This window comes from Lonchura striata, chromosome 3 (assembly GCF_050655825.1).
Source record: "Lonchura striata isolate lonStrDom1 chromosome 3, ASM5065582v1, whole genome shotgun sequence".
Lineage (NCBI taxonomy): Eukaryota > Metazoa > Chordata > Aves > Passeriformes > Estrildidae > Lonchura > Lonchura striata.
The window spans coordinates 36,404,589-36,430,224 of NC_140705.1; the positions used below are offsets into that span (position 1 = coordinate 36,404,589).

Consider the following 25,636-nt stretch of genomic DNA (forward strand, 5'->3'; position numbering starts at 1 on the left):
AGAGATCAAGAGAGATTATTTATCCTTAGCAGTTTTCAGCTCTCAAAAGTTCATGCAGGCCAAGTGACTTCCATCATTCATGAACACTGTTGTGAACTTGTCCCTTTACTGATTTTATTGATTTGTCACGTGATTTCTGGGAAGAAATTAAGGTCTCTGTTGCATTTTCTTCATCCTTACAAAGCAGTAAGAGCTGCACAATTTTATTTTCAGAGGTCAGTTAGTGGGAGCCAAACTGGAGAGGTGTGGTTGGAATTTGTTTATAATGGGAAGTGGGTGTATAAACCTTAGGAGGAAACACCTGGGTTTGCCCAGGTGTCTGCAGGCAGCTGAGTGCTTCAGAAAACACTGGTATTAAATTTCTGTGTTTCTCAGTCTGCTGTAGTTCTCCATTTATGATGTGTTTCTCCTCACCCAGCAGCAGTGTACAGAGACTTGCTGTTGTTGACAACTCTGGAAGGATTGAAGCTGGCATCCCCATAGTCCTTCTCCAGAGGTTGGCTTGCAAGACACAGCTATAAAATGTTCGTCAGAAAAAACTGAACTGTAGATCTTTAAGAGTGAGTAAAACACAAATGTGACCTTTCCAAATTTTTGTCTAAAATGTATAAAATAATGCCATGGAATTTTGCATTTTAGAAATGCATTCTGGTTCCTGGGTAACTAGGGATTGTGATGAGCTTGGACTGAACCTGTGGTGCTGGGTTATGGTATTTATGTTACACTGCTGTGTTCTTTGGGGTGTGTAGTTCCTTGCCTCCTATGCTGTCCTTTTACACCTCTGTTGAGCTCCGTTTTTGATGACCAGTGGCTTGAGGTCTTTAAAACATGCCATTGAAATGGGATTTCCCTGAGCAGGAGGCTAGCTTAGCTAGCTTGAGTTCTTCAAGATAAAGTCACAGACTGTCCCCCTAGGAAGTCCCATCCTCTGCACAAGGAGAGGCTTTCCATGCACTAAAGTGTTTCATTGTTTCTGGAAAACAAGGCACTCTCAGTGCTGGAAGACTAGCTGGTCTTGTGGGATCACTGACTAGGGCTTAGAAAATTAGACCCAAGAGTTCATTACCCAGATTTGCTGATACTTTCTGCACCGATTCATTTTTAAATTTCTTTTTCAATCTGAGTGTTTTCCCATGGTAAGTTAGAGTGCTTGCTTCAGATGGTTACTCCAGCTCTTTGGTCCCACTGTCCTCAGCTTCCATGACGGACACCTCTGATTGAAAAGGTGAGTGAGTTATTTGAGAACTATTAACTGTCAGTGTCCAAGGAGAGTCGTTTCCGTCATAAAGCATCCCTCATTATCGTGCTATCACCAGTGCACCTTCTGGTCTCACCAGAGATTTTTCCATTGACATAATCCCTGCACAGCTGTCTGCTGTCACCCTTGCAAGCCAACATGAAAGCATGATCAGCCATGCCATCAGCATGAAGATATCTTCAAGTTAATAGCACAATACAGTAAAGCAACAGAAAGTGCAATCTGGTGTGATGCATATAGCCCATAGAATGTGTCCAAAACACCTTATTTTTTAGTTTTATTTTTAAAGTTATTTTTATCCCCCAGACTTGTTTTTCTCAAAGATTTGACTTATTTTGGTACTTTATATTGTGGGATGCTACTAATGAAAGTAATTGCTTTGTTCCTGAGGGGACTGCGGCATGTCGTAAAACAGGATGTAATAATCCTGTAATAAAATACAAAAGGGTTTCCAGGTAGAAATCCTTCTGTGTTGCTGGCTGAAATGTTTGTGGGTTTTGGTTCTGCAGGTTATTACTACTTTTGACCCTCCTGCTTGTGTAACTACAGAGAAATGAGTGTTAAAACAGGACCACTGGGCTCATCACACTCAATTGTGTTCTTCTTGGTGACTCCAGCTAATGAAAAATAGAAACAGCATTTAACCCTTAATTCACTAATGGAATGGTGGGATAGAAAGGACCTCTAAGCAGTGTGGGAGGGTGGAATAGGGAGGAAATGCAGGAACTTCAAAAGGAGAGAAAATCCACAGGGATTTAGCTTCACTAGGTCCAAAATCAAGAGGATTAAACTCCACTGAGTTGAGTGGCAAGCACTACACTGTAAGAATGGATCTCTGATTCCTGCAAGGCAGAGAATTATTGTTTAAGCTGGAGGAATAAGTCTGAGAATTTGGAGTGTGCTGGGAAGTGAATTTGACCTGTCTAATGCAGTTGCAGAGAAAGACAAAGCCCACCTCCAGGGCTCTGGGATGCAGAAGTTGATCTGTAGAGGAGATCAGAGGGAATTATTAACTGTGTGGTCGCCATGACCTGAAGGGTTAACTGGCCTACAGGAATAAGGAGATTTTGACCATGGGGGGTTTCAGGGATTCTGTAGTACAGAAATGCTCCCAGGGGAGTAAAGTAACAGACAGAGTCTCACATCCATGGTGAGCCTTGTCACAAAGCTGGGAGTCAGCCAGAATCCCTTATGAGGGTCAAAGAGTTTGTCTAGAAGATCGTGTGGAAGTTTGTGCAGGGAGCTCAAACTGTGTAGGAAAACCACAATCAGTGCAGGAAATAAGCAGAGGATAAAGCTCCATTTTGGGTAAGAAGTAAGCCCTTTCTGTGGCATAGAGAATTTAGAGCATGCACAACACCCTCACCTCAGCGGCCAAGTGATGCTGTTAATTTCTGTTTTTCAGCTGGGAGAACCAGTCATTGGTGATGATGATTTCTCACATCTCAGACCACTGTTTCCTGTTCTTGCAGTTGGAACAGCCAATGGTGGTTTTTGAACCTTATTTTCTCAGGATATTTTCCCCTTTTTCCACCTTTCCCACTTCTTTCACCTTTTCAGATGATAGGTTCCACTTCTTGGTGGTATCTCAGGATGCCTCTGGATACCCAGCTGCCCTTCAAAGATGCTGACTGCTCTTCTCAGGGATGCTGCTGTTTCCTAGGCTTACAGTCGAGCAGGCATTTCCTCTTTCAGCACACATATTCTGCTCAGTATTTGTCTCCTTGCAACCAGGTTGTACTTCAGGGCTGCTCACATCAAGAGCCCTCTGCAAATATTCTGTGTAGTTTTGAGTATGAAGCCTCAAAAGAACTATGTCAGGAGATGAACGAGCAGCGAGCTGGAATAAGTTATCTAGATGGGAGTAGCAAAAAACTTCAGTGTTTTATCTAGACAAGAAAGCAATGAACGAAGTGGAAGAAGGGAAGGGGACAGGGATCCTCTAGAGTGATCTTCCATGCTTTATTGTGTTTGTCAATATAGGAGATAAATATTAGGTATCATTTTGATAAACCAGCTTATTTTGTGGGGAAGAGAATGTCGTAATTTTCTGGGGTACAGTATTGAAATCTCTGTTCATTGCCCCAGTTTCTGTGCCTTTACATGCCTTCACATGGTAGTCCAGGCAAATTGCTGAGACTGAGGACAAATGTATCCTTTGGTAGGTGTTGGAATAATTTTGTCATTTGTCAACATCTTTGCACGGGAATTGGAGTAGAGACCTTCTGTGGGTGTCATGTAGGATCCTGCACAGCCAGGAAACAGCAGTTTTGATAGCTGACTTGACTTGGGTACCAAAGCAGAATTGAGCCCATGGTCTCAAGAGGAAAAGCTTTGTCACCTTCAGCTGCTGCTGTGTAACCCAAAACACTGAGCACCACGGGAGGTGTGCAGCATGGAGGCTTTGTGCACTGCATCAGAATCTTCGCTGTCTTTATCCTAAACTCATGGATAGGATAAAGTCACCAAACCTACACTTTTCTCTCCTTATTACAATCTCCTCAGAGATGATTTAAAGTTGCTCCCTAGGTCTTTCAGGTCTCTTGCAAAGTCTGCTGAGGTCAGAGAGAGCCCTCTGGCAGACTTGGCAGGTTTGGGATCTTTCCTAAAGTGTTCCCTGTGTGAATCAGATGCAGCTAATTTAGCTCATCAATAATGTTTTTTTCTTGGGAGTTACAGCCAGTTTCTCAACAGCAGCACTGGGACGTCAGTGCATGGGTTTAGGAAATGGGAATTACTGTCCTAGCTGTGCTGACTGGTGGGGTGATTCTGTGCAAAAAAATTGTGACCTCCACGTCTGCTTCCCTGCTGTGCTCAGTTTCTTTCACTTGCCCATTTTCCAGGGTGTGCCAAATCCCTGGATATTTGTGCTTTGTCTTGCTGTTGCAGTACCCTGTGGTGGGAGGCAACCAGAAAAATCTTGATCTCTTGATGGTCATGGTGTGCACCATAACAGGGGCACCTCTCTGGGGGTTGCAGTGGACATACTCAGCACTTCCATCCCTGCTTGTCTGAATACACCTTTCTCCCAAACTGGCCTCTCCATCCCTAAGATTTCAACCACTGACTTTCAGCTTGAGCCTTGTTAAGCTTTTAATTGACACGCTGCCTGCCAGACTCTTGCTCTCATGCCAGAAGATGAGCAAAACTGAAGGATATTGTGCCAATGTCCAAACATCTCATGTAGTCACGTTGTCTCCATGATTCAGTGCTGAGCTGGGTGGCACTGGTTCACCTACCTCACCACATCTCCCAGTGCTCTCCCAAGACATCAGCTGTGAGGGTACAGGTGGGGCTGCGTCATCGCTGCTGGCAGCTCCTAAGTCATGATCTTCTTGAAGAGAAAGAACATCTCCAGTGCTCTTTTGCCAGCTGAAAAATATTTTGAAGCTGGTAAATGTGTTCTTTTCTTCTCTGCTGTGTCAGCCAGAGCATTTCTTGATCACTGCCTGGCTGCACATCTTTAATAGTGTGTAGAAAAGATGGGATCTAGCTCAAATACGAGTTTGTGCCTTGATGCTGGTTGGCATTAGATTATTGTAGTGGTGTTTTCTAGCCTTGAGAAAAAGTCTGTAAGTGTAGGAGTTAGTTTTTCCTTGAAATTTTCTGGAGTGTCTTTTGCAGTATTAACCTGAGTTACTGTTATATGCTGTCTGGGAGGGTGTGGGGCTGCTTGTGCTAGTAGGGAAGAGAGTTCAGGTCATACATGGGCAGGAGGAGACCTCTGCACCAGCACTCTGACGTGGCAGCATGGTCCCCAGACTGAATGACAGATATTGTCCAGGCTAAAGATAATCTGAATCCTTGCAGCAGAGGATATACTATGGGGTCAGAAAAGGAAGAACAGCAGAGAAGGAGAGGGAGTTGGTTGTGGAAAGGGTTATGACACTTTCTGCTCACAGTGAGGTCCTGCAGTCATTTTAATTGCGTCCTGCACAGAAGGTGACAGTGAGGGACAGTTCTCCCATCCAGAAGCCCCACTGTGTGTGACAGTAACATAAAAACCCCACTCTCCCATGAGCACAGCCATGTGTCTGCTTCGTTCCCAAGGTTAGGCTCTGGCACTTCTGTTAAATAGCAGTCAGCTGGAAAGATCTCCTAACTGGTTTTATGCAAATGGAAGGAGATATGTCATGCATGTGTGTTTGCACACTGGCACTGTCCCCTATCAAACAATAGATATTGTTTTGTCATGTAAATAGTGCTTAACTGACAGGGCTTCCTGGGAGTTGAGCTTGCTTGCATTGAGTGGTTTTGACGCGTGTGTACGCAGGTGTTGAAAGAGTGGGGAGTAACAAAACTGTGGAACTTCAATAAGATAAGTCAAATAAACCCCCCAAATCATGTTATATGGAAAGTGGTAAGTATGTAACTTGTGTGTTGTATAAAGGAGGTCATGCTACACAGCAGAGAGATAAGAGGGGAAGAAAAACAATTGTTCTTGTGCAAGATTAGTTGTGTCTAAGCAATGACTTGAAACTGCTTCTGATCTTCATCACTGGTCTCCTTGTGTCCGTGCCTCTCTCCAAGAGCATTCTGCCTGGCAGGTGCAGCTCTGGAGGTTGGTTTTGATGGTACCAAGGCATTGCCTGAGAGCTGCCAGGCAGCTGAGGGTTTGCACGGAGTGCAGCCAGCAGTGGAGGCCAGGCAAGGGAGATGGACGGGACAGAGCAGCTGCGGGAGCTGCCGCTGTGTCTGCGCGCTGTCGCCGAGCGGGGCTGGCTGTCGGTCCGCCACCTGCAGCGGAGCAGTGACATCAGTCCGTCTGCTCTGGTTGTGGTGGGGAGCCTGATGAGCAACTGTCATGCAGATGCTCCCTGGGAGGCTGCTAAATAGTCATTGTTGAAGTAATTACTAGCAACAAGTGGGGGGAAAAAAAGAAAAAAAACAGCTCAGAAAATGTTTTCAGATGTCCCAGACAGTGGTGATGCTTAGGGGGATGAATCTGCAACTATCCATATGGAAACTGAATGATTGTACTTGCCACAATACAATATGTAATGAACAGTAAAATCCACCCCCACCCCACCTCCTCGAGACTCAAAGTTTGTGTAGATGCCCAGTTCAAAATGTTGGTTGGTATTAGACCGAACTCCAAAAATAGTATTGATGATGTTGTAAAGGAAAGAAGAAAAGTGTGAATCAAAAGCACATTGTTCTCGAGCTGGTGGGGGGCTTTACTGTTTTCCAGATGAAGCTTCTGCTGGCTTTCACAATTATACCTTTGACTGATTTTTAACTGCCTTTTGGGACAGGAATGGGTGAGAGGCAGTGTTCTCCCTTTAGCAAATTATATATTTTTCCTGAGTAGTTTATACTGGATCCATGAAGAAACTAAAGAAAAATCACTGAAAGGGAAGCAGTGCTGCATGTCTTGGACAAACCCTTTTAAAATCAGCTGAAAGACATGGCAGATATATTAGCATCCTGCAGTAAATGATAAATGAGTTCCAGGAAACCCACTCTTTCTAATGCAATAATCCACTCTGCTGAATAATGCTGTTATTCTAAAGTGAATATGATCTTAGTGTTTACGTCATATTTTATGTATGACAAACTGCTTTGCAAAAAGGCTGGACGAGAAAAAGAGCATTTTATAGATTTTATACTGTTATGTACTAATAAAAAAGAAACCCATTTTGCTGTGAGAGTCAAGCAAAGAAGAGATGAGCAGTATTTAGATGTAGGAAATTTTCTTAGAAAGACTGTTATTATGAGTTAGTAGCTTTTATCTACTCTCCTGTAACAAAATGGTCAAGCTCCATATCTTAATATTGGGGTGTTCCAAAATAATTTAGACTAATTTTATTTCATTGTTTATATTGAATAAAATAAAGCTACCAGATGCTGAGATTTTTTTCTTGGACTACAGGCTCCCCAGGGCATTGGTCACAGTCCCAAGCCTGCCAGAGTTCAGGAAACATTTCGACAATGCTCTCAGGCACATGGTAGAATTTTGTGCAGAGCCATCTTGTGCAGAGCCAGGAGTTGGACTCCGTGATCTTTGTGGATTCCTTCCAACTCAGGAAATTCTGTTATTCTATGATTCTATTCAGCATAAATCTATTCTGTGATTCTATTCAGCATAATTTCTGGTGATAAACTAAAAAAGAGAATTTGGGATCCCTTATAGAAAGCTGTGGTTCCCTTCTTCTTTTTTCCCCCTTTCATCTTGTACTTCAGCACATGTGGAAACTTTGTGTTAGCTATGTAAGCATCCTTTTATTCAAATACTAATTTAACTTAGTGATTGCATTGAGAATGACCTGTGTTCTGGCATTTAATCTTTTCCATTTAGCACAGGGAACTTCTTAAAATTGATTAGCTCATAGCTCCTAAATCTTTCATAGTTTTGGCTTTTTTCTTTCCTCAGCAAGGAAGTTGCTGGTTTTAACCCTTTGCATGCACTTAGGAGAGTCCATCACCTAGCTTTTCAATATCTGTGATGTTTGAGGTTTCCTGGACTGTCATTTGGCTTTTGTAAATCATCATTCCTGTGCTTTTTTTGTCACTGATGTGTAGGCGCTACGGCCACTGAAGCAGCCTGGCAGCAGTTTGGAGGGGAGGGAGCTGGGGAGGGGAAAGGAGCAGAGAGTGTTTTTGCCAGCTATGCCAGTTGCACGGGAGAGAGGACAGAGCTGGGAGCTTTACAGCCCTGCCACCGAGCAGCCAGCTGCCCACCCACAGGCTGCTGTGGCACCCCAGACAGACAGACAGACATCTCCTAAGTGTCCGTGGGGCAGTGTGGCTCAGTGAACTGAGAGCATAATCCGTGGGGATGCAGCTGGACCTCAGCGCCTGGGGACGGTGCCTCGCAGCTGCCGACTGGGAGCACTAATCCACAGTCAGCCTGTCCTTTTCCACACTCCACTGATGGGGTGAGCGCGTTATCCTCGGAAGGGATTGACCCACAACAAAGCAGCTGAACCTGTGGGCATCACATCTGGCCAGTTTCCTTGGAGAGGCTTGGGAAGTAGGTGTTGCTTTCCCAGCCCACCCCAGGTAAGTAATCTGATCTTAAACAAAGAAGCACAGAGATGGCTGCTTTTAATTTAAAAATATGTTAAAGAAAAATAATTTTTTGTTGTTGTTTTGAAGGCATAAGGTTTGAATATTCTCATGTTCTGTGCCTCCCTTGAGCTTCTGGATCTTGGGGGTGATAATGAGGGATTTAATTCTGGGCAGCAGGTGCTGGCAGCAGGGATGTGATGCAGTGCCTGTAATCGTGTTGTCGGGTTCATTTTGCACCATCTGGGTGTGAAAGGAGCAGTCAAGCCTTTAATTGCAGTCCTTGGGCATCTGGTACCTTCCTCCTGCTGCTGGGGTTGCCGATGTGGTCAAGGAAAAAGACACTCTGTGTATCTGAGGCACATAGAGAGTTAAAGCTGGGGGGAGTGATGCCACTGCCAGCATAGCCACTGTGCTGGGGATGGGTCCCTGGGGAAGGGAATGAGAAGGCTGTTCCCACTTCCACTGTTCACCCATCACCTTTTTCTACCAGCTCAGGAGAAAAAGAAAGTTGGTCTTTCAGTTGTCTGGGCTTCCTGTTCTAAATGGATGCACTTTTCTGAACTGCAGAAAATCCCAGCTGAGGAGACGTAAAGCGGATGTGGTCACAGGGAATATGACCTGTTGTTTGAGCAGGAGCCAGGCTCATACTGTGACTGCCCTCTGGGAACAGGACCAGCACCTGCTGGAGACCTGGGCAAAGTGGGAGATAGCCCTAAAAGACCAAAAGCTGAATCAGCTCCTTGCTATGCTTTTATGTATGATCCAAGTGGTGGAAAAGACAAGAAGGCAAACTCCATTATAGCAGTGATGTGGTCACAGTCCATCACTCCAGTGTGGCAGGGCATGGCAGGAGGAGGCTCGTGATCTCAGTGTGCTGCAGTAGTGGGAAAACAATCTGAGAGACAGAGAATAATTCAACTAGGGAGTATGATTTCCAGCATTTACCTTGCATATGTTATCCAGACTTTTCCAGCCCTACATTGTTGAGGTATTACTGTCTTTCTAGAGGTGTGGTTAAGATGTGATGAGCATCATGGTTTCTGCAAACTTGCTCAGAAATACCAGTGTATCAGGAAAATGTCTCCATTGAGACTGGGATTTTTGTAGTGAATATGCAAATCTGTCAGTGACAATGATTTCACTGCATTGTTTTGTTTTTGTTTTTGTTTTTTTAATTTAAGAGGTAAGAAAATCAAGCAGGTTCTGACCAGAGATGTTTTAAGATGTCAGTGTATTGTACATGCCTCCAGCCAAAGTGTTGGCAGCCAGCTTAGGGATAAGGCTGGGGACAAACAAGTGATGGCACAGCTCACCTGGAAACTACCACTGCCCATGCAGGGGCTGGCACAGAAACACACCATCCTCTCCTGAAAAGCTCCCTGTTGTAAGGTGTGCCCTGCACTGTGTACTGGTCATGGAGGGGGGCTGTGGGGTCTGCTTCTGGGTTATGGAAGCTCCACTTTGGGATGTGATGGGAGAGTCAGGGATGTGTTGTGAGCCAGGGGCCAGGATCATGGGTACATGATGGGAGATCTGGAGGGAGGGTGGGTGTTCCACTTGCTTTGGAAGCACCACTGGAAATCAAATACTTAAGTAGGTAAGACTGAAACTTGCATTATTTGTCACAGATCAAATTACTAAGTGTAGGCCATCTGTGTTTCTTGGCACTTTGTAAATGGTTTGTACTATAATGTGTACAGCACTCTGCCAGAGGAGCAGGGTATGATGTGCTAGTGAAGGACATGAGGGTTTTTTCTTCCATCTTCCCTATTTTCCATTTTACCAGGGTACAAACCGTGTCCATCACACTGAGGGTGTGGGTGAAACCAGTCCAGTGGCACAGGGTTCAGCACCACTCCTCTGTAGTCCTATGTTATGCTGACTTTGAGGCCAAGAAACTCTTTGTCTGGTTTCTCTTAATAAATGTGCAGATATTTCCATGTTCCTCCAAACATGATTGCACTTAGAAAGGAAGTGAAAGGTGAGGAAAAGCTAACTTGAATATTTTACCTGGAAATTGCATTGCCTAATGCTTATACTTAGAAATCAAAAGTCAGTTACCTGGAGTTTTTACTGGCTTTGGCATAACTTTTTATCAACCACAGAGAAAGCAGTAACTTTTCTGTGCTTTCAAGGGCCTTTTTCTAAGATGCATGTAATATTCTTCTGCATATTGTTCACCTTGAAGGGTGTTATAAGAATTAAACCCCCTTTGAGGCGAACAATATGCAGAAGAAATAAAGCTCATAAAACATTCTAAGATTTGTTAATATAAATCACCTTAGGAGTGCAAATTAAATTATGTTGCCATCTACTTCTAAAAATTAACCTACAGTTTTAGTTGTAGCTATTCTGAGATGGATTTAAAGGATAACATAAAGGTGAAGGACTGTATTCCAGTATTGATCTTCAAGATCATCTGGACCCTGCACCTATTACTCTTCAACTATGCTGAGTGTTTTGCACTGGTGGCTGTTAAGGAGCAGTGCAGTGATATTTCAAGAGAAGAGGACAGGTAATTTGTAAATACACTGGATATCTTGAAGGTGTTTTTCCTATACTGAAACAATTAAATACTAAAGTGAGAAAAGCACAAATAAAGCTGAAATCTTCCCAAACTGGGCAGGTTCTGGATACCACAGCTCAAAGTGATCAGTGGATAAATTTTCTGTAATTATATCAGAAAACTCTTTTCAGCTCTGATGGCTTGTTGGATGGGTCAGTAAAGCCTGGGGAGACAAACATACATTTCACATGATGAGTGTTAAATCTGAATTGTTTCTGGGATCAGTGGGGAATGATGTCAGCTTGTGGGGGAGAGCATAATTTCTCAGTGACAGCAAAGATGGGTATTTCTCAATAGCAGGTTGTGATCTTTCCCAGCAGTGTCCTTGGGATGGTTCAGGGGAGGTTGTGAAGCATTTTATACTTGTGAGGGAACAGTCAGCTGCCTTTAATTGCTGACTGCACTCAATCCTTCCAGGGCAGAGGTTTGTATATTTATATCAGCAGTCAGTAACTATAACCTATTCTTGCTCTTTTGGCCAGCAGTAGTTAACCCATCCTTGGCTAATTAAGGATCAGGAAAACTGGTTGGGGGAGAGAGGACGAAAGGGGACCACAAAAACAGAAGTTAGGCTGAAAGAGAGTTAAGCTCTCAGAAAGTTTAAGGATTTTTTCCCCACCAAGGGGAATGAGGGTACATTGAAAATGTGCTACTGTCTACATCCCTCCACCTTGCAACAGAAGTGCAATGTCTTCAGGAGGTTCTGAGGAGTTTTTGATCCCCTCCTAAGCTAATGTGAAGATGAATGCTCAGGGAGGAGCTGCTCTGTTTCTGAAAGCTGGCTGACAGCTGTGTTGTTTTCTGATCCATAGGTCCAATGGATGGCATAGCAATAGCATCACTGTCCAGAGAGCTGGAATCCTTCCTCGCCTGCCTGCATGCTGCTTGAACTGATCCCAAGCCTTTGTTTTTGGACTGAAGAAACCTGAAAACCTTTCTCTCCTAATTCATGAGCCAGCAGGATGTGGTCGCCGTGCTTTCAGAACGCCTGCTTGTAGCCGCCTACAAAGGCCAAGTGGAGAATGTGGTGCAGCTTATCAACAGGGGTGCCAAGGTAGCAGTTACCAAGGTAACGAGAGAAAAACTCTTTGCAAAAGCCCTGGGAACTAATGTAACTCTTCTAGACCATTGTCTGTGAAAATGCCCTCCTAGCTTTACCAATCTGAATGTGACTGAAGTTAGTGTTCAGATTTCCTTAAAGTTTGCACTTAATAGCTCACGCAAATTTGCAATATAGTGCACGTCTTGTGTTTATACCCTTTGCAGTGGGTGCAGCTGTGATGAACGCTTAGCCCTTGCAAACACAGTGTGTCAACAGAGGGGAGCAACAGTTTTCAAAGCATGCATTGACTTTTGAACACTGTGTGACCTGATGAATGGAGTGATTCATCACTGTCAAGGGAAGGAGGTTCAGGGCACGCATCTCCCCGGGTGAGGGGACGGGTAATAGCCACCTCTTGTGGCAGGGTAAAGGGATGCAGAAAGTGTTTCTTGCTGCTGAAGTCTCTTGGTGCAACAGCCTCACTTATACCCAACCTCTTCATTGATTTGTTCTATGTAGTCCCTTAGTTCCAAACTTGGGAGTTGCAAATTGTATTCCCCATACCTTTGAGAAAAGTCAAAGTCAAAGGATTTCTGCTTAGATACAAGTTAGTTCAAAATGATATTCACCTATTCCTAATGCTCAACAGGTTATAAATAATACTATCTTAGAAAAGATGAGATGTAATTGCCTGTTGCAGAGAAAGTTTGATCAGCAAAAAACCTTAAAATAACTAGGTAAGTCAAATCTTTAGAACTGTAACATAAAATTTGGAGCGTATGTTTTGACGAACTGTTGTTTGCCATCCTAACTTCTTATATTTTTGTTTCCATATTGATTTTGAATGTTACATATGTATGGAAGCTAATATTTATTGATAGAAAGCACATTTGATAAAAAAGAGGAAAAGAATGCTTATCTGTCAGTGACAGTTGTTTTCAGTCCCTTCACAGTGTTTGAGTTGTAGATAATATATATTTTGAAAGTTGGAGTGATCCAAGGACAATCTGTATGTGTAAGTTTTGTTTTCCAAAATGAGTAGCCTCTTGCTGGTAGATACAAAGCACAGGTGTAATAAGCATGAATAGTCCCATGTGAACAGCTGTTTGGTTCTGTTGTCCAAGCAGCTCGGTAGCTGATGAACAACTATTAAAGGTGGTCAGTAATAGACCAGGAAGTACTGATTTATACATACCTGAATGGCACTCAGGGTTTTGTGGTTGTGTTTGCTTTTGTTTGTTTGTTTTCTGTTTTTTTTGGGTTTTTTTTAAGGTTATGAGCTTTATGGCTGCTGAGGGATCTCTGCTAATTACAATAAGAAACAAATAGTGTAGATTTGACTTTGAAACACAAAATCAGGTTAATTTCCTGGAGTTGACAAGTTTTTCTTTCCTATATGGCATAGGTGGCTCCCTTGCTTTGTTGTTCTGCCCTGTGTGGAAAATCAAAACAAAGCTCATTTGGCAGCAAAATTGTGGCCAGGTGCAAAGTGCTGGTGTTTCTGTGGAGACGTGCTTACCAACCATGCTGGAGAGCTTTGGGGTCTGAGATCATCCTTGTAGCTCACCAAGTACTACAGCATTCTAGCTGAAATGTTCAGCATTGTGCTGGAACTTCCAGCCCTTTTCTGGAAATTGTGGGTCATCCCTGTGGAACCCAGAGAGGGAAGATGACAAAAGCTGTCCCTGTTGAGATGAGGTACTTGGGTAGCCTGGTGACAAGCCCTGCTCAGAAGAGATGAAGTCAGATCTGTAAGACTGGAGAAGTGCACCCAGAGGAGCAGGACTGTCTCAGAGCAGCAGCCAAGGCTGTGTGTGAGGGGTGTTTTGAAGGCACACATACTGTTACTCCTCCCACACTATCAGGCAGAGAGGGCTGAGCTCAGTGCCAGCCAAGAGGTGTGAGACCAACCTGGTGCCCTCACCAGAGCCCATCCGTTCAGGCTCCATGATGTCCTGTCAGGTGTGCACAGAGTGGAGTTTGCATCTGGCTCTCACCCAGCTGCATAGGGAGAGCATGTGCATATTTGCCTACGAAAGGCTGTATAAACATACCCTGGAATAGCTTGGCCTGCTAATCTGATGACACACAAAGGCTGGAAGGAGAAAGATCTGTTTAAAGTAAAGGACAAGGTTGTCACAAGAGCAAGGATGTATAAATTAGACTCACGTATATAGAAACTGGAAATCTGGAGGGGTTTTTTAGCCATCACAGCAGCAGGATCTTGTGCAGTCTTCTTCTAAGCAAAATAAGCACAAAATAAGGACAACTTTCAGGACAGAAATTCTTAATTTTAGAATGGAAATTAGATGGCAAAATTTTTGTAGTGCAGTTAAATAGACCAAGCTTTTAGATAAACTGAAACCCAGAACCCTCTTCTCCCCCAAGATAAAACTCATTGCACAATGAAGCATAAAAATAAATCTGCCTGCCTTGGATTTGGTTTACCTGTATGTCTTCTGCTTTCATTAGTAGTTTTCAGTTTGTTCTGCCTAATTATAAATTACAAAGGTTCAATCCCAAAAAAGAAAAACATGGATTTAGTATTTGTCAACCAAACTTAATGCTGGATTCTCTGGGTTTTGTTGGAAGAAGATACATGGAGACAAAGCTCTTTGGAGGGAAAGAAAAAGTTCCCCCATCACAGCAGGCTTTAAATATCTTTCTGATCTGTATCTGTAAGCACAGACCAATTGTTGTGAATAACACTGCAGAGCCACGGATTAAAGTGCCCAGGATCTAGAGATAAATGCTAGAGTTCTTTATTCAAAAAAGATTAATTGAGCATAGCCCAAGAAAAATGAAGGATATTTTCTGTAACAAACCAAGTACTAGTAAATGCCTTATAGCTGACTTGTCCAGTTCTGGTTTCGTCCTGTTTGTAAGGTCATATGATATGGTTAATTGTTGCTTCAGTAAACAACAATTCAGCTGCAAAATAGTATTTTATTTTTGTTACTTTTGAGTAGATGGTTTCAGAAAAAAAGAGGCAGAATATGAAAGAAACAAAATCCAATGGAGAATACACATACAGATGTCCAGGTGCTGACTTCAGCATTATGGTGAGGATGCACTTGTTTCATTTGGGCAGCATTACTAGCAAGGCATCTGTGCAGGTGAAGTTAGTATGGAAATGTGCACCTTCTCTGACTCCAGTGAGGGACCCTCAGGCTCATTGCAGATTTGGGGCCTTCTAAAATATGTGAAGAGGAGCTGATGGCCACTAGGTCACACAGATGACAGCAGTCTCACATCAGGGAGCCCACAGTGGGAGAGGGCTGGTGGCACTGCGTGGCACTTGCACTGAGCACTTGTGGTGCTGGACCTCTGCCACCAGCCGTGTGGGGCTGTGGCCCAGGGCAGCTGTGGTGCTCAGCAGAGGCTTTGTGGCTCTGCTCTTCTCAAAGGGCACCTGCTTGATCAGGGTGCTCTGTTGCTGCTCTGTCTGATGTGACAAGGAGATAATTTTCATTTTTACAACTTTTTGTCTGAAATTCTTCACAGGTGTGAAATGTGTAGCTGATTCCTTTATGAAAAGGGCAAAAAATATCCCGAACAAATGGTCATACTTACCAGCTGCTCCTACAAGCAGGTGCCCTTATCAAGTACTTTGGTGAATAAGCTGCAAAAACTGGAAAACTAAGAACTTAAGTCTTGTCTAGTCTAGAAGCTAGTCCCTTCTTTCAATTCTTTTTTAGAGCTCTCTTTCAGTGAAATTATTGACAGCTGCATCTCTGGCACAAAAGCCCTGGGACATACTGCTGAGCTGATGTGCCTTGCTGTCTTCCCAGGATGTTGTTGTCCTTTTCCTGAGGGTTTTGGGTTTGCATGGCCAGGTTTGGTAGAGGGAAGGACTACAGGTGTGGTTTCTGTGAGAAGCTGCCAAAAGCTCCCCCAGGTCTGGGAAAGCCACTGCCAGGTGGCTCCAAGATGGATGTGCTGCTGGTCAAGGCTTGGCCAATGGTGGTAACCCTTCTGAAATAACTTATTTAAGAAGGAAGAAAAAAAAAGTTACAGATTGATGTTATTATAGCCAGGGAACAGCCATGAGAATATGTGAGAGGAACAACTCTGCAGACACCGAGGTCAGTGGAGGAGAAGGAGGTGGTGCTTCAGATGGTGAAGCTGAGATTCCCCTGCAGCCCACGGAGGCAGACCCATACCAGAGCAGGTGGATGCCTGAAAGACACCTGTGAATCCATGAGAAACTTGTGCAGAAGCTGGAGCAGGCCTCTGCATTGCATACCTACAAAATTGAATTCTGCAGAGTGGATGATCATTCAGAAAGAAAGCCCTAAAGAAATACAAAAGGTAGTGCTTCTGTTTTGATTCAGTAATTGATTTAACTTCTGAAGTAGTCATGTTATGAACACACCATATAGCAACACTTTTGTAATGCTGGGGTACTTTAAATCTCAACTTCAGAGCATGTTGAGTTCTTTAAAGCAGTCTCTCTATTTCTTCTTTTTTAATATAAGAGAGAAACAAAAAAAAATGTGTTTTGTTGCTTTCACATTTTTGCACTCCTTCAGTTTGAAAAGCTATTTGTGTCTGTTTTAAACAATAATAAAGATAAATTAAAAGGGACTAACAAACACTTTGGAACTTGCTGAATGCTTGTTGAGGTCAATGAGAAGCTTTCTGCTGACTTGAGTGAGCAGGTTATTCATGGAGAACAGTCCAACAAATTATCAGTGTGAACAATGTGACAGGGCTTGGATTTTACTTTCAGGCTTTCCAATAAAATGTGGACAGGCATGTTTTTTGTGAGTGCAGAACGGATGAATAAAGAACAGTCCTTGTGCATCGCCAGAGCAGGGTGAGATGGAGAGCTGGATGTACCTGCAGAAAAGTACCTACACATGCATAAACACAAGGAAAGATCATGGAGCTTACAGTGCTGAGGCTCCCTGTATGGGTTTGGTTGTGGCGTGCATACACACTGGCAGCAATGCTGGGAGGATTCTGCTTTAAGTGGTGTGTATCAGCAGCTGCCTGTCAATGTCTGGAAGTCAGAGCACAGATTTAATGCAAACAAAAACCTACCCTTGGATTTTACTGCTGAAGTTCATGTGGCTGTTTGCAGTGCTTGGCTGTGACCCCATACACCCCACAGCTACTGCAGTGTGTCACGGTGGCTGAAGTTGTAGCCTTAGTCCAATAGGTGCTATTTATTTTGTCAATAAGTCTGTGACACAGGGCCATTTGTATGATTTGTTGCCTGATGAAGCAATTGTTTACATTTGAATAGAAGTCTAAATTGCTTTTTTTTTTTACGTATGAGTGACTGCTTTATTGGTTCATTAATCCTTAGTTGTAGCAGTGTCTCATTTGTATTTGTAATAACCCCCAAAACATTACAGTTCATATTTGTCAAGGTTCACAAGCTTCTAAGTCAGTAATCTACATGTGGAACAGTCCCTGGGTTTGGTGTTGTGTCCTTGAAGTGAGCATCTAGGAGACACTCTGGTTTGTATGTTTTCTTTGCCCCTAGGTCCCTTGTGTGTATTCAGATAAACCCTCACTTTGCTGCTGCGTTGAGTGCAGAATGTCTTTATGGAGGAGACACACAGAGGGATTTTTGTCTGTCTGCCTTCATCTCTCTGCACCCTATATATTTTGGGTAGGATGAATTGCTGTGAGAGAAAAACTTGGTGGGCTGGTGTTTAGACTTAAATACATGAAGGCAAGAGCAGCCCTGACTTGCTGGTGTGGCGTGGACTTGTTCAGTGTTTGTCTCCAAAGCTTCCTCTGTTCCAAATTTGTCCTCACAGCATGAGGGGCATCTAAATTGCCTTGTTTCTTCCTCACAGCTTGTACTGGATTGGTGTGTGCATGTGTATGTACATCCATACCTGTATGCATGTGTATCTGTGTGGGGATTTGATGTTTTTCCAGGTGTTTGCCTTGCCTGCACTGGAAGAGTGTCCAGCTGTACCACCCATCTCTGCTCTCATTTTGATGTTGCTGGGAAGAAAAAGAAAATCTGGCATTGCTAGTTCTTGCAGGGTTGTGATTAATCTTGAGATGATCAGTGCTCTTCCAAAAGCCTGAGCCTCTAATCAGTATAATATGCTGGAACTGATCTTCCTTATCAGTCTCCTTTCCTGGTTAGTGTCGTAGTTTTTTTGTTTATAGTGTCCCTTTAAAGTAGGAAGAACTCAAGGACTGCATGTGTGCAAAAACTCTGGTTCCTGGGGGCCTCTCTTTTGGGTTTTCCAGTAGGTGAGATGCCTCTCAACCTATATTTCTGGATAGAGAATCTGAAACACATGAACACTCTGGAATAAAAATGATGCTTTAGTCTTCCAGCTCAACCATGCTAACAGGCATCGTTCATGTGGCAATTGCACAGGAAGGTGTATTTAGTAAGGAAAATATATCCCTTGTATTCAAATAAACTCCTATTTTGCTTTCATAGCATACTTTTAATGCAGTACCTTTAACTGCATGTCAGCATTTTTGTAGTGGTTAGAGCTGGTTATCTTATCAGAAAGTTTCCCTGCTGGAATATATATTCATGTTGTTGACACTTTCCTTTTAAAGTACATGAGCTGGCTTCAGGTTGGGTTTGTTTGGGATTTTTCCTTCTCCATGCACAGAATGCTATAAATTGTTTTCATGGTGTATTAATGACCTTCCAGAAAGTGAGATAGATGCCTGGATTAGGTGATTTATTTAATGTCATTAAAGAATATAGAAAGTCAGGACCTGTAAATCTGAATGTGCTGATTCACAGCACATATTCATAATCCAAACATACTGTCCATTGTTGGGAATGATTTGTCAATTTGGTATTTTAAAAAGAAATTATTTTATTCTTTTTTTCCCCTTTATTTCTTTTTATTCCTCTATTGCCTGGGGATTTTCTGCCCCCTACTATTGAGTTAGCTGGAACAGCAACCCTTGGCTCTTCTCCAGGCTGATGGAGAAGGAAGTGTGGTCAGTGCAGGGATTTTAGGGACCTGTGGCCAGATAGAGCCAGAGGCACCCAGGCAGGACGCTGGATGCTGTCCAGGGGCAGTGGTGACAACAAAACTGAGCCCTTCCCACGCCTTTAGCAGGACAAGAATGGAAGTTTCTCTCATGGGAATGAACTGCTGCTGCCAGCGGGGGACAACATTCAGGTTTTGATAGATCCATGTGTTAAAGTGTGAGTGAGGATTTTGTCCTCAGACCTGCCCCTTTAAGTCAATAATGTAGGATAATTGATCAACACTTAGTGTTTCTGAAGCATAGCGCAACTAATCAGTAATGGCACAAACATTTTGCACTCAGCCATTCTGTTGATTCCAACAGTGTTTTTCCTTTTTGCTGTGAAAAGGCTGAGTTAACAAGGCTTTAGCAGGTATGTGGGTATGGGGTTTGCTGTATGAAAGTCTTGAGCTTGGTTTATTACATAGTGAAGAAGTTGCTTAAAACCTCAGAGAGCCAACGGTTCCCTTCAGTATACTTCAAGCCACTAGTCAGACAGCTCTTGAAGTGTTTGCCCCTTCTGTGGGGTTAGGGCTGTTTATGCTCCTTTGCAGGATAAATCATTGGGTGGAAAAATAGACAACAACACTGATAGTGAAGATATCTAATAAATACAGGGGAAGACTTTTAATGTGACTGACCCTCACAAAATGCCTAGTGGAGAAAACCACATTCTTAGGGAAGATACTTTGTGAATTTAGCAGTTGCTGGAATCCTGTTTCCTTTACTGCCATTAAATAATCTGCAGTTAACATTTTAGCGTTGTTTCACAGATCTTAAGGTGTTTCACTCACTTTGAGATTTTAGTGAGAGAGAGATAAAAATAAGTATTGTCTAAAAAAAAACTGGCAGATCTTTAGCAAAATGAAGTTGATTGTCATACACATGAAGTTACTTGGAATGACTGTATGCCTTCCATTCCTTTTCAGGGGAGCATCTGTCATATGCAAGAGCTCAGTAATTCTTATCCCTCTTGCAAAGACAGTGCTCATTACAATATATGAATTAGACAGTTATTGCAAGTTGGCTGTACAGCGGGAAGGTGAAAGTAGTTGATAGTTCCATGCTCCAGAGGGGCAGAAACAAAAGAATCATGAATTCTGTTTAGGCATGGACACAGAACCAGATATGAATTTGTAGGGAAGAACCCTTCCTTATATGAATATAATATCCCTTTTGTAGAATGGCATTGGGATAAACTGAAATGTTGCAGAAGGTGGAGGAGAAGTTTTCAGCTTTCACAAAACCAAGGTAAAGCCTTTGTCACAATAATACATGTCAGTTGCTACTATTGCAGGTGAGGTACAGACAAAAGAATGATGAAAAGGAGATGAAACTCTATTTAACTATCATGCATAGAAATTAATCTTAAGGCTATTATTATTTTCTTCTCATTCATAGCATGGCCGGACCCCACTGCATCTTGCTGCCTACAAGGGTCATCTCCACGTGGTCCAGGTTTTGTTGAAGGCAGGTTGTGATCTGGATATTCAGGATGATGTAAGTAGATACATCAACCTTCTAACTTGGGGTGGAGGGGAAAAGGTGATTTGCAAATTACAGTAGACATTCACTTCTTTGAGGTAGGATTAAATGGAAACAAAATCTATCTATTTTCCAGTTCAGAGATGTAACCTCTATTAGAGATGCAAAAATGCATGGGAAACAATGTAAAATGTGATGGTTTTCAGTGAATAGCTTAGTCCTCCTGTTCAAGCTGTGGAGTTTTATAAGAGCTCTGCTTGTGCCAGACGGGTGTGAGAGTCGTCATCTGATGCTTCTGGTAGAAATGCACTAGGAGTTCATTGTGGGAACCTGCTGGAGAATATCAGGTAGGGGACACAACCCATTTTTGGGTTTGCCTGAAGTGGGAAATGCTTTTTCAGTAGAGACATCCCTCGGCATCCAGAACAGCTGCCCATGGCAGAGTGCTGTGCCATGGGGAGATCGTCCTGATGGCACTACACTTCATGTGGGGGCGGTCACATCTCTGAGGTTGTGTGATGAGGCATCAGAACTAAAACCAGCTTTGAATTTAGCATATGGTAGTTTGTGTTCATTTGGTAATACATAAGTTGCTGGAATTTCTTGGGTTTCTGTAAGAGAAGTTCTAATCTAGGACTGGGCTTTAAGGCGTTTTGGAGTGACAGGTAATGTGGTTTTCATTCCCTCACTGGACAAAAAAATATATATGCTGAAATGTGCAATAGCAGTTGAATAATCACAATTTCTTTAAATTAATTGCTAACTTTTAATGGCATACTGGAAGAAGTTTGAGGTAGAGTTGCTTTTGTTCTCCCTGTAATATATAAATAGGAGAGTCTTCAAAGGCCATAGAGGTCCAAAGGTGTTAGTAGTGGCAGCTGTATGACTAGTAGAAGGACACTGGAAATGTCTAGGTGCCTTTTAAAAATGCCTTTGGGCATTTGTCTGTGTCTAGAGAGTTAAAAGTCTATAGCAACTGGAAAACTGGTTTCTTTCTTTGCGTGAGTAGCTGATTCTCTGGGAGACATGAGCAGTCTGCCTGACAAGCTTGGGACTGGGGTACTGATGTGGCCAGCTTTCTTCAGGGAAGCTTTTTTTTCCAGGAAGAAAATTTGTTCCTGCACTCTTTATTCTTTCCCTTTCCCATGTGTGAAATGGAGGAGATTTGCAAGTGTAATGGGAGAATCAGTTTGTTCAGATGTATCCTGGGTATGCTTTTTCACTTCTCCCAGCAGAAATGGTCCATTAGGTATTTAAGACAAAATTGTAGATACTTTACAAATACAGCCAGTTTTCCTGAGAAAAGAAAACTGCTGCTTTAAGAAAGCAAGAGCTTCCACTGATTGGAAATGGATTGGTCAAATTGAGTTTCTGTGGAAACTGTTTTTTGAATAAGTCTGGTTCATTTGTTTTAATCATCTGGAAATAAAGTCTATGCTGTTTATATGTAAATGTGATAGCCATAATAGAAAATCAGTAAATCGGTGTTTAGCATCATTTCAGTTCAGTGAAGAGTCTTGCACTTGTAGAAATACTCAGCTTATAGAAGACCTAATGTCTTATGAGCTCCTCAGGGGCTTTGTTCACAACAATTGGATACTGCTTCTAAATGTGGTGATTAATATGGGTAAATAGTATGCCCATATTAATATGCATACTGGATTCATAGATACTTTTTCTTTAAAATGTATTTTGATGTGTAGCTCTGTATTTAGTAATAGTAGTAATGTGGTTGGGGTTGAGGAGAGCCTCAGGAGTTTCTGAATTTCAAAGGGTATTTTGGATTTGTCTTGTAGAAGGAGGAAGTCTAAAACTCCAAATGAAGATTTTTGTTTGCAATAGGTATTAACTAAAATATTTCTGATTTCCTTTTACATAGGTCTTCAAAGAAGGTTCTCTGCTTGTGGCTTCTCTTTGTATAACTCATTTTTACAGTTTATGCCCCACATAATATGTTTGTAGTCTCTTTTAGTTGCAATCTATTGATTATGCTTTCAGTCACTTCTACTCTGTGCAGCGAAGGCATCTTAGTTTCAAGTGTTGATTAAGATCTGTATGTTTCATTGCTGTTTTCCAGAAATACAAATTTAGGTTCAGATAGGAAAACACCTGTCAGAGTGGGGAGTATTATGTTTAATTGCAAAGCAAATTATTTTGTTGATTTTGGTCTATGGCATTGTTGTGATAGCACACAAAAATCAAAAACAATGGCCTACATTTTATTTTTTAAAGTAACAAGAGAAACCTAAACACTTCAGTTTTGAATTTTGATCAAATTCAAGAACAAGTTTTAATTTGCCAGATGATAAGCAGAAATTTAAAAAGCTGCTAATTGTTGTGGAGAGATTAAAATGCTCCCTTTCGTGTTCCACAGATATATTCCCTAAACACAGTAAGAGCCTTAAGAATTAGTTGAAGAATGACCTCCAGTGGCCTGGAGTGGGATTATTATGAATTTCAGCCGGTGGAGTCCAGCTCTGTAGAATATGCCACTCCAGGAGCTGACTCCTTCTTTCTCCCTGCCAATACTGACAACTCTTACTGGGATCCCAGTGCCATCTCTGAGTGGTCAGTGAGTGTCCATACAGCACACACCTCAGAAGTAGTCCAGGAGAAAATTGTCCCGGTGAAGGAAATCAAGGATGAAAAAAATAAGAGAAACCAGAAGAGAAAGGCTAGGAAGGAACCTAGAAGATCAGAAAGAGAGAAGGAGGTTAGAATTCTTGTGCATCACCCTGCCCTGCGCCTGCCGCCTGTCCCAGTGCATGCTGCGAACCCCTGGTGCAGCGCTGCGGCACGGCCGAGCTCCCTGCGCTGCATGGCTGCATCGCTGCATGGCTGCATGGCTGCATGGCTGCATGGCACCCGTGCTCTGCATCCAGTCTCCTGCCCTGTCTGCACCCTTGAGAATCTAGCTGGGAAAACAAGTTGGTTTAAAACAAAGGCCAAAGGCCCTGAAGCTTCCTTTCTGTAAGCTCCAGTTTAAGAAGCAAAAAATTAGTTTCTAATGGAACAATAGCCTAGTGTTCATGATCATTTCTAGCTGAATGGAAATGTGCAAAGTGGCTTATTCCTGTGGTCCCATTTAATTTAGGTTGCAACTTGTTTTGTTTATGATTATTTTTCATGTCTTGATCACTTCTGCTGGTCATGCATCATCATTTTTTGTGCAAGAATGAAGTTCTTAACTGCATATCATGACTGCCTCTCTATAGCAAAAGAGGAGGAGAGCAGCAGAGAGACACTGAGAAACATGATAGCATATTCAGTTCCATTTGTGTTCAGTTGCTTCAGGATATCCACATATGCTTGTATGCTCCTGCAAGTATGTAACACTTGGTTGTATTTTAACTTTAGAATGTTTTGATACTTCTGCTGTGAATTTAGTGGCTTGATTTTATATTATATGACTTTACAAGTGCTGTTCAGCACTTTGTATCAGGGATTGAAGCCATGAGTTTTTTCTGGTTGCTTTGGTTGTTTAGTTTTTGGTGGGCCAAAGTTGTGGATGATCTATCACTAGAAGTGTGTAAGGCCAGGCTGGATGGGCAACCTGGTCTAGAGGAGTGTTCCTGCTTATGGGAAGGGAGTTGGAACCGGGTGATCTTTAGGGTCCCTTCCAACCCCAACCATTCTATGATTCTATGATTTTGGTGCAATTCTCCTGCAGCAAGATAGTCTGTTGATTTCTGCAAACATAGAAGTGAGGAGGCAAAGTGTCACATGGGAGAAGAGCTTTAAAGGAGATTGTATCCAGCAACTGTTGGATGCTCTGGAGAATAGGAATGTGCAGGGGAAAATGTGGTTATAGTTTGTGTTTTTTAAATCAGAGAAAGAAAAAAATTAACATATATTACAAACTAATGTAAACCAAATCTCATTAATTTGGGTCTGCAGAGTCTGTAAGAGAGACTCCAGTAAACCAGGAGAGCTGTCAGAAGTCTACCTGAGACTGTATTGGAAGTCACTTGTGTTGTTTCATTCCCTTGGGGTCAACTTCAGATGTAAATAGATACCTGCCCAATTTCCAAGTGCCTGGTCCCCGTGGTTGCATCCACTGTTTTAAGATAGCTCATGAAGAAGCTCAGGGAGATAGTTGCAAACACCAGGACATTGAGCAAATAGCAATAGCCATGCCAACAGAAAAGTGCTAAAGGAAGGGTAATGCCAAAGTCCATGAGGAAGAATCAAGATTTAGGTGTCTGCCTTTCTTCAGGACTTCCAGCCTGTAAGCCTCTCCTGAAAGCAGATGTTTAAGCCCACTGTAAAGAGCATGGTTCCCCTCTCTTGAAATGTACCTTCTGCTGTGCAGGAGCCCTGTTACAGGTAGAGCTCTCAGATGTGCAGTCCTGCATCCTCTGCATCACTGCATGCAGATTTCTATCCCAGTCTTCGTCTTATTATCCCAATGAATAACAAGATTTTTTCCTAAAAGTGGAGAACTTTTAACACTGCAGTGCTGCTATGGCAAGACAATGGGAGCGAGCACTGCTACCTCTGGGCTACTGTGGAAAAGCCAGTGGCCACTTCCTTAACTGGCTTAATTTTGAAGGGTGGTGGCTGTACCTGCAACATGCATGGATCTTCTTCCACCAGGTGTGTGACAAGAGCACTCACAGGGCCAGAGAGAGGAGGCGAGCTGCCTGCACTAGGGCTGTGCAGGGCCAGGGTATGCTGTGCCACTGTGATGCAGTGCCCTGTACCTGTCTTGAAAACTGACCAGGGCATGGACATCTTGGAGTGGAATTTCCCAAGTCTGAGCTGCCTTCAGGCTAGGCAGAGTCTGAGGAAGAGGGTTTAAGATTCACCAGTGTAGACCTTTAGTGCCTTGCTTCTATTGAGCCTCACTTAAGTCTTTTTGGCTTTGGGCCCACATCTGCATTTGGGCAGATTGTTGTTTCTGTCAAGGTCATGTTTCTGTGACACAGCACTGGAATTGTCTCTCTTCATTGCTACTGATCTGCAGTCTGTTCCTAAGGCATAAATCCCTTGGAAACAGAATCATAAATTGTGCCCAGCATAATAGTCTGGACGGTTAATACGCATTTACCGATGTAATTGCTCTCTGAGCCTCTGGAACAGACCCCTAATGCTTTGCTAAAGACAGAATTGTAGTGAGTACTTTCAGAGACATTTATTTCAGTAATTAATAAAAGGTACACAAGTCAGTGATTACACTGCCTGAAAATTCATGCTGTGAAAAAGCCACAACTCATCTGTTTTCTTGGACTCTGTGAAAGGCAGGACAGGGATTTGCTCCACTGCTGATGAGAAGGGAAGGCAGATTAGAGTGCAGTGG

The 25,636-nt window shown here is 42.7% G+C and overlaps 1 protein-coding gene across 14 annotated transcripts in view; it reads left to right on the top strand.

Annotated features, from left to right (window-relative positions):
* The window catches only part of ANKRD6 (ankyrin repeat domain 6), an 85,956-nt gene that overhangs the window by 40,516 nt on the left and 19,804 nt on the right, over positions 1–25,636 (top strand). For 3 of the 14 annotated variants that reach the window (XM_021545553.4, XM_021545561.4, XM_085576468.1), the window contains exons 3-4: positions 11,648–11,904; positions 20,254–20,352. In XM_021545553.4, coding sequence (XP_021401228.1) covers positions 11,785–11,904; positions 20,254–20,352 — 219 coding nt within the window. In that variant the 5' untranslated portion in view covers positions 11,648–11,784. Of the gene's footprint in view, positions 1–418; positions 561–581; positions 8,261–11,647; positions 11,905–14,846; positions 14,940–20,253; positions 20,353–22,711; positions 23,051–25,636 lie in introns of those variants that run through there. The other 11 variants (XM_031504407.3, XM_077782307.2, XM_031504408.3 and 8 more) reach the window with 7 other exon arrangements.